Here is an 8,274-nt window from a genome sequence, read left to right as displayed (position 1 = left end):
ATCTTCATTGCTCAAGTATGACTTTAATTCTTCCTTACAACTAGGTCCTAAGGGAGTCTCTGTCTCTGTCTTTATCTCTCTGTCTGTATATGTCTTCCTCTCTGCTGAGGTCTGAGCATTTTGCAAAAATGCCAGGTGTAATTATAATGCTTATGACTCATGAAGTAGTCTGGGACTAAATGCTGCTTATCTAGACACTAATATTTGAAAAATCGGCATCAAAACCTCTGCTCCAGGTCTTCTACCACGTACACTTCTAGTTTGGGTTTGGTTTCACAAATGCTTTTCTCTAGACTCAAAGGACTTCTCTTTCATGCATTCCTTCATCCATTCAGAGATCATTTCTTTGCATACCTGCCATGTACTAGGTGCTGAAGGAAACTTATATATGAAGGTAGCCCTCATGGAGAAGTTACTCATTCTCTGCTCTTTCCACAGATATCTGGTGCACCCATGGCAACAGTACCTGAACCTGCCAGTGAGATGATGGATTACTACAGGTTAGTGGGGAGACTCAGACCAGTAACATGAGCAGGGTTCCTCTTCAAAAGTGGGATGTTATCTGTGCTTGGAGACCAGATTTGTCCTCCAAATTGCCTCTTTCAGTAGCAAGCAGGGCTTCAAGTAAATCTGATTTAAAAGCTAATTTCCTACTCAAATCCAGTCTTGGGACCCCTAGGCCATCCAGATGTGTTTCTGCAAGGGCTTCCTGTAGATGGAAAACAGGAAGTAAAGATTCCAAGTAGACAATACAGGAAAACCCTTTGCAAAGTATGACCTGGGGGAGAAGGAGAGATCAGACTTTAACTGACTCTGCTGGGTTAGAGTTTAGGTCTCAGGACCCAACAAGGAGCACCTGGGGCACCTGTCTGCCTGACCCAGAATCTACCTCCTAGATTATTCCATGTATCTCACTATGGAACTTGCCAAAAATTTTCAGGTAACTGTGAGTGACATTCTGTTTGCAGTTTCCTATTAACAGTGAAGAATTGTATGGGAGGAAGGAAAATAAACCTGCTTAGGAGACATAATTGAGCCATGTCTTTATTTTTAATACAGCAGCAATGAGGATGACCTGTTCTTTGAAGTCGATGGCCCCAAACAAATGAAGGTAAGACTATGCATGGGTTTAGCTCTCAACCTAGCCTCCCAATTCAAGGCTCTGACATGAGAAAAGCTCAAAGGAAAGGGTTTGGGGATACTTTGTTCCCATGATTATTACTTTAACGTCTTCCAGTGAGACAGATATAGGCTGCTGACCTTGGCCACCATACCACCAGTCACTCACTAACCTTGGTGATGATGGCCATGCTCAGTAGGGGGAAGGAGAGTAATGATAATAATGTTTGAGCAGGCAAGTCTTCAACACAGATTTTATTCTCCTTTCAGGAGATGGTTTGAGCTATGCTAAATCACTCGAGTTAAACTCTGAAAGTTAGAGAAGATGGCCTTGAGAATTAAGGTCTTGGGAATTACAATTATGTCCACCTTGAGAATTATGTCTACCACCTTTGAGTATAATTGTTTTTTGCTCTTTGGAATGGAGCTTATTACAACAAGATGTAGATGCTGTAAACAGGATGAACTGAGATTTGGGGAAAAAACCATTCACTTGCTGTTTGATCTTGAACAAATCATTTCACCCTTTTGACCTCATCTAAAAAACAAAGGGCATGAACAAGATGATCTCTGAGATCTTGGCATTCTGCAAACTTTGGTTCTGAAATATTTTCAGTGGTAGCTAAGTTTAACCCAGCAAATGGGCATTTTTTTCAGACTCTTATCCCTACAGAGAGCCATGTTGATGTTTCACCTGTTACTCCTACTCAGGTAGATGATGCCTGATAGCTTTCCTAAGTGGCCCAGCCATCAGGTCAGCTAAGTCAGTTGTGCAAATTAGTAGGCAGTCACTTTTGCTCTTACTGTTTTTTCAATTCCTGACAGCCTCCTCCAGTATCATAATTCAGTCCTTGGTCTTGTTAAAAGTAGATTTCTTTAATAGTTTTAAGACCAGCATAACTGGCTGACTTCAGTTGTGGGTGGGACTGGTTGGCTTTCCTGCTCGGCTCCCACTCCCTCCTCCAGCTGTTTGCCTTTGGTCAAAAACCTCTGTTCTGGGCAGGAGCTTCTCTCAGGCTCAACTTTGCTTTGTGCAGTGAGAGGTCTCTTTAACTGTCTTTCAAGCTTCTGAACCATTATTATGCCCCAAGGCAACCACCTCAGTTAAGGCTTAGTACAGAGTTTCTTGGAATAAGGGGAAAGTGGTAATGTATTTCACAAACAGTAGCCATTTTTGGAGGTTTTGCAGAATGCCTATGAAACAGTGCTCTGGGGCGGGGGAAACCTGTGTAGAAACTGAAAACTAGTTGAATGAGCATATGATTATTATTATCATGAAAAAGGAAATCATGGTGTTAGAGTATCAGGGATACAAAAAGATGTTAAGAAGGTATACGTGTATGGGGAAGGTGGTACATGTATAAAACAGATAAGCAATGTAGAAGTGGCATTTATTCTAAAAGGATAGTGTATAACAAGTGTGGGTCTGAAAGTTCACATTCTGGAAAAAAAAAAGAAAGAAAATTCATGTTCTGGTTTGGGATCTGCCTCTGACTTGACATGTATCCTTGGGTAAGCCACTTAACCTCTCTGGGCTACAGAGAGACAGAGATTATTGTTTGGAGCTGGGTTATCTCTCAGGCCCCTTCCTTCTCTGATCTCAAAGTGGGAACTTACTGGCCAGACCACCTCACCGTGTTCATTCCCTTACTCTCTCCACAGTGCTCCTTCCAAAACTTGGATGTCTGCCCTCTGGATGAGGGCATCCATCTGCAAATCTCCCACCAGCACCACAACAAGAGTTTCAGGCAGATCGTATCTGTCATCGTGGCTGTGGAAAAGCTGCAGAAGATGCTAGTTCCCTGCCCAAAGGCCTTCCAGGATAATGACCTGAGTGCTCTCTTGTCCTTCATCTTTGAAGAAGGTACTTGGTGACATCTAAGATAGGCAGTAGATCTCTGCTTACATTCTTCTCAGAATCCATCATGCAATGGTCAACCAAACTTCCCCAGAGCTCAAGTTCTTTAAAGGTAGAGGGTCCAGCCGAGCTCAGTGGCTCAGCCTGTAATCCCAGCACTTAGGGAGGCCAAGACGAGAGGATTGCCTGAACTTGCAGGTTCAATACCAGCCTGGGGAACAAGGTGAGACCTCGTCTCTACAATAAGTCAAAAAATTAACTGGGTGTGGTAGCGCATGCCTGTAGTTCTAGCTACTTGGAAGGCTGAGGTCGAAGGATTGCCTGAGCCAGCCTGGTCGAGGCCGGCCTGGTCGGCTCCCATTGCATTCCAGCCTGGGTGACAGAGTGAGACTCCAACTCAAAAAAAAAAAGTAAAGGACCCAGCAATGAGAAGAAAACAAAGAAACCTAGAAACCCAATCAATCATCTCTTTGGTTGAAAGTATTCTTAGTAGAAGACCTTGATAACTATTGACCTTTGCAACTCTCTCATTCATCCTCAGGGTGCTTCCACTTACATTGTCACCTGCAAGTCTCACAACCTCTCTGTGGGACTGGTGTCATGACCATCACCATCTTACATAAATAGCTCTGTCACTCATCCACAATAACCAAGCTGAAGCTAGAACCCATGTCTTAGGGTACCAGATCCAGCGTTCTTCTCCAACCCACTCCAAACTACCTCCCCACTGATGCTATAATCAGACTTTAACCACACATGCTTAGATGTCCTCCAAGAAAGAAAATTCTGCTGCCTCTGATCACTAGGCCTTTCCTTCTGACTTTGTACCTAAACAGCATATATGCTCCATATTTCAGAGGCTATCATCTTGGACACATGGGATGACTCTTTTGTGTGTGATGCACCTGTGCGAATGCTGAACTGTACACTTCAGGACGTACAACAAAAGTGTCTGGTGATGTCTGGCCCATATGAGCTGAAAGCCCTCCATCTCCAGGGACGAGAACTGGACCAACAAGGTAAATGGGGATATCCTGGTTTCCCTTCCTGGCCTTCTTTCAGTTGCTAATTATCCACGTTTTAAACAAAGTAGAAGGTTAAGGCAAATGATCAACATAAGTGAAAAGAAACAGAAAAGAACATAAGAGCTTTTATTTTGGTCCTAGCAATGATATCAGTTTGATTGTGTTGGCATGTTCATTCATTAGCAAGAGATGTGATGCTGAGAAATCTGATTTCCCAAGTACTCCCAGGACCATGTCCCATCAAGTCATTTAGGCATAGTGCAATGTCAATGCTTCCATATGAGGTCACTTGATGGACATGCCCTAACTGCCTGTGGACTCTTTTTTCCTGTTGTTGCGGTTGAAACAAGAATGGTGAAATGATAATATGTCCATCCCCATTCCCAGCCCTGCCCCCTTGCCACAACATCCTTCCTACCTAATACCAGATGGTTTCTTGTGGGGAAATTTTACTGACCAGCAGAAACTTGTATCTCTCTGATGAAACTGGCTAATATGTCAAGTGTGGTGAGCTTTTCATTAACTGTGTGGGATCTGCCTGGCATTGTGGTGCTGTGGCCAAAACCTGAGTGCAAGAGTATGGGCAACCAAGGCTGCTGACCTTGGAAGGCAGTTTCACTTGGGGGATGGGAGAGAACTTCCCACTCTCAGCCAGGCCAGGACAATCCTGTTTCTTTAGACCTGGATGGCAAGAGTGGCCTAAGGGCCTTGAACTGAGACCAATGTGACTAAGGAAGATCAAAATGAATGTCTCTGTCTGGAGTCAGGTTTCCCAGCTCAGCCTCTCCTCTCCCAGGTTCTTCTCACTGGCTGCTCTATGTTTCTGAAACAGCTCTGGTGCCTGATTTCTTAAGGAAGCTCGGCTTCACTTCTTTCCTTACCTACCATGTTGACCAAATTGTCCTGCTCATTCCAATGGACACTCTGCCAGACAGTGAGAATATGGCTTCCCGCTTTCCTTCAGCATTTAAATATTAGGCCCTCCTTCATTCTTCATCACCACAGCTATACAGTTCCAAGAAACCCTTGGACCTTTTTAGGGGGTACCCTGAGTCAACCAACTGACCCTGCTATCTATTATTTGGGAGAAGCCAAGTTATCCCATCTGTTAGTTCCCACAGAGGATGCTAAAATTCACAAGTCCTGCCCATGAGGTCCAGAAGTTGGGCTGACCACTGACCCTGAACTGCTGTGTCCCTAACCACAAGACCCCTCTCATTTCTTCAGTGGTGTTCTCCATGAGCTATGTGCAAGGAGAAGAAAATAGTGACAAAATGCCCGTGGCCTTGGGCCTCAAGGAAAAGAATCTGTACCTGTCCTGCGTGATGAAGGGTGAGAAGCCCATCCTGCAGCTAGAGGTGAGTGAGTGTCAGGAGCTGAAGCCTTTCTCAGCCTCCAGCTATCACATCCTTCCCGGATAACCACCTTCTCCCTGTCCCCACACCACCCTGAAAATCTGGAGCAGGTCTCCCTGACAATGTTGCATTACTGTAAATAAATTTAACATATTTTTTCTATATATATTTTTTTATCGGAATCTTACTCTGTAGCCCAAGCTGCCATGCAGTGGAACCATCACAGCTTACCACAGCCTGAACCTCCTGGTCTTAGGCAATCTTTCCACTTCAGTCCCCCAAATAGATGGGACTACAGGCATGTGCCATCATACCCAGCTAAATTTAACATAATTTTTAATGCATGCAATCTTTAATCCCACCACAGAAAATTAAGTCACTTTGCTGATGTTGTTATGCCCTGCCGTAGTTACTACCCCAACAGATTATACATTGTTAGGGTTGCTCTCATTTGATAGATGACACTTTGGGGAATGAGTCACTTAAAGAGATCTGTCATCATCTCACCTCACTCCCAATATCGCCCCACCACCACCACTGCCACCTCCAGCTTTTCCAGCAAAAGCCTCATTTTCAGGTTGATGTAATTCTACTCCATTACCGTAAGGAAAAATAGAGCAAAAGGTCCTGGAAAATAGGTACTCCAAGAAACTCTAGCCTAATTCTCACTTTAAAAAAAAAAGAAAGAAAGAATCTCACCTGCATTATGTTCCCCAGCACTTGGTACTAAGTTTCAAAAGGAAGGGCTTTTTTAGTAACCACACAGAAAGGTGGGGTCCTAAAGATGAGTCTGGCTTCTGATCCTCAACCTACTCATGTGTTTCCTCTCTAGCCAACCCAGAGAACAGCTTTACCATAATGTCTTTGTCCCTTCCCTCACAAAAATTCCTGTTTCTATTCCACTGCAGAGTATAGACCCTAAAAATTACCCAAAGAAGAAGATGGAAAAGCGATTTGTCTTCAACAAGATTGAAATAAAAGACAAGGTGGAATTTGAGTCTGCCCAATTCCCCAACTGGTACATCAGCACCTCTCAAGCAGAAAACATGCCCGTCTTCCTGGGAGATACCAAAGGAGGCCAGGATATAACTGACTTCACCATGCGATTCGTGTCTTAAAGAGAGCTGTCCCCAGAGGACCAACATGTGCTGAATGCAGACTCGACCCCTAGGGTTGGCAGAAGGGGAGTGGAAGAGTCTTGAGTGTAGCTGCAGGCTGGACCTTCCTGTTGTCTACACTGATAACCGGCTGCCTTCCCAAGGGTAGTGCCAAGAAGATCTCCTGTCTACCAGCCTGAAGGATCAGTTCTCTCTTCCTGGGGCTAATCCTCAGACCTTGCAACAAGCTAAGACCCTCTCACCTCTCCTACTCACCGAAAGTCAGCCTGACAGAAGCCATGGCACATTTGGTTCAAAGAAATCCTCTGTCCTTTGCACCCAGCTTCTGATGGTCAACCACTTAACCTATTTATTTATTTATTTGTTTGATTGGTTGGTTGGTCTATAATTTATTCAGGAGGGTTAAGCAGTAGTAGCATTGGTGAAAGAGCCTACTTTTTAATACCTGTGGAATCAATTTAATTTGGACTGGTATGCTGTCTTAAATCAAATTCTTTTACCAAGGCTGAAAACACATAAGCTCAGATTATTTAAATGGGAATATTTATAAGTGAGGAAGTATGTTTACACTGTTCAAAGGTTCTGAAATAAACTTCACTAAAAAAAAAAAAAAAAATACAGTATGCCCTGATAATTGACTTGTCTTGGACCTGACACTGAAATGTAAAGATAAATGGGGCTGTGAGTATTCTCTTGGGGGGCCAGAAGCCCACGACTAATTGCTGAGTGCTGCAAAATACCTAGAAATATCCCTGTCAAACTCTCATACATTGTTGATGGGAACATAGGCTAATTTAACCCTTGAAGATTTCTCGAAGAACCAAAAATAGAGCTGCCATTTGACCCAGCAATCCCAGTTCTCGGAATATACCCAAAGAAGCATAAATCTTTCTACCAAAAAAGATACCTGCACTCATATGTTCACTGCAGCACTATTCACAGATTCACAATGGCAAAAACTTGAAACAAACACAAGTGCCCACCAACGGTGGAGTGGATAAAGAAAATGTGGCACATATACACCATGGGATACTACTTAGCCATAAGAAAGAATGAAATCTAGTCCTTTGCAGCAACATGGATGCAGCTAGAGGTCATCATTCTAAGTGAATTATCGCAGAAACAGAAAAGAATGCCACATGTTCTCACTTATAAGTGTATACTCAACACTGGGCACACACAGACACAGGATGACAGCAACAGACACCAGGCACTGCCAAAGGAGGGACAGAGTGAGGGGGGAATAAGGAACACAAAGCCACCCATTGGGTATAACGCACATTATGGAGGTAGAGGGAGGGACAGGATCATCAGGAGCCCAAACCTCACCTTCACACAATATACTTAAGTTACAAATCCTCACATATACCCCGTGATTCTAAACTGAGTGAGACTCCAACTCAAAAAAAAAAAAAAATTCCCTGGCCACCAAAAATAAACCTCCCCACCCACCCTCTTTATTTCAGTTTTTCAAAAGGATATTCAGTACACATCTGAAAACAGTTTCTGCTGAAGCATTATAGCAAGTGAGGGTTGATAGTAACAGCTACCAATGCTTTCTCTATTCATTGATCCAACAAACATCTACTGAGCAAATGCTATGTACCAGGGGCTAGGAATACAGATAGAAGAAAGATAAGAACCAGGCTCGGTGGCTCAGCCTGTAATCCCTGCACTTTGAGAGGCTGAGGTGAGTGGATTGCCTGAGCCCGCGGGTTCGAGACCTGCCTGGGTAACTTGGCGAGACCTCATCTCTACAATAAATCAAAAAATTAGCCAGGCGTGGTAGCGCGCACCTG

At 43.8% G+C, this 8,274-nt stretch overlaps 1 protein-coding gene across 1 annotated transcript; it reads left to right on the top strand.

Moving 5' to 3' along the window:
• The first annotated feature begins 453 nt into the window (after positions 1–453).
• On the top strand, positions 454–6,538 carry IL1B (interleukin 1 beta). The gene is made up of 6 exons (XM_008057109.1): positions 454–500; positions 1,060–1,111; positions 2,782–2,983; positions 3,835–3,996; positions 5,230–5,360; positions 6,266–6,538. The coding sequence occupies exons 1-6, from the start codon at positions 454–456 to the stop codon at positions 6,473–6,475; spliced, it is 804 nt and encodes a 267-aa protein (XP_008055300.1). The 3' UTR covers positions 6,476–6,538.
• The last annotated feature ends 1,736 nt before the right edge of the window (positions 6,539–8,274 follow it).

Source organism: Carlito syrichta, unplaced genomic scaffold, assembly GCF_000164805.1.
Source record: "Carlito syrichta isolate Samal-C Ts95f unplaced genomic scaffold, Tarsius_syrichta-2.0.1 Scaffold302727, whole genome shotgun sequence".
In the NCBI taxonomy this organism is placed as follows: Eukaryota; Metazoa; Chordata; class Mammalia; order Primates; family Tarsiidae; genus Carlito; species Carlito syrichta.
The sequence above is the reverse complement of the archived record's forward strand: the minus strand, read 5'-3'. Positions and strand labels throughout refer to the sequence as shown.

What these genes read in the sequence shown, in the direction of transcription:
- IL1B (XM_008057109.1), top strand. Translation starts at nt 454, where the DNA reads ATGGCAACAGTACCTGAACCTGCCAGTGAGATGATGGATTACTACAG. An exon ending in ACGAGAACTGGACCAACAAG is followed by an intron (nt 3,997 to 5,229) that starts GTAAATGGGGAT and finishes TCATTTCTTCAG; the next exon opens with TGGTGTTCTCCATGAGCTAT. An exon ending in AGCCCATCCTGCAGCTAGAG is followed by an intron (nt 5,361 to 6,265) that starts GTGAGTGAGTGT and finishes ATTCCACTGCAG; the next exon opens with AGTATAGACCCTAAAAATTA.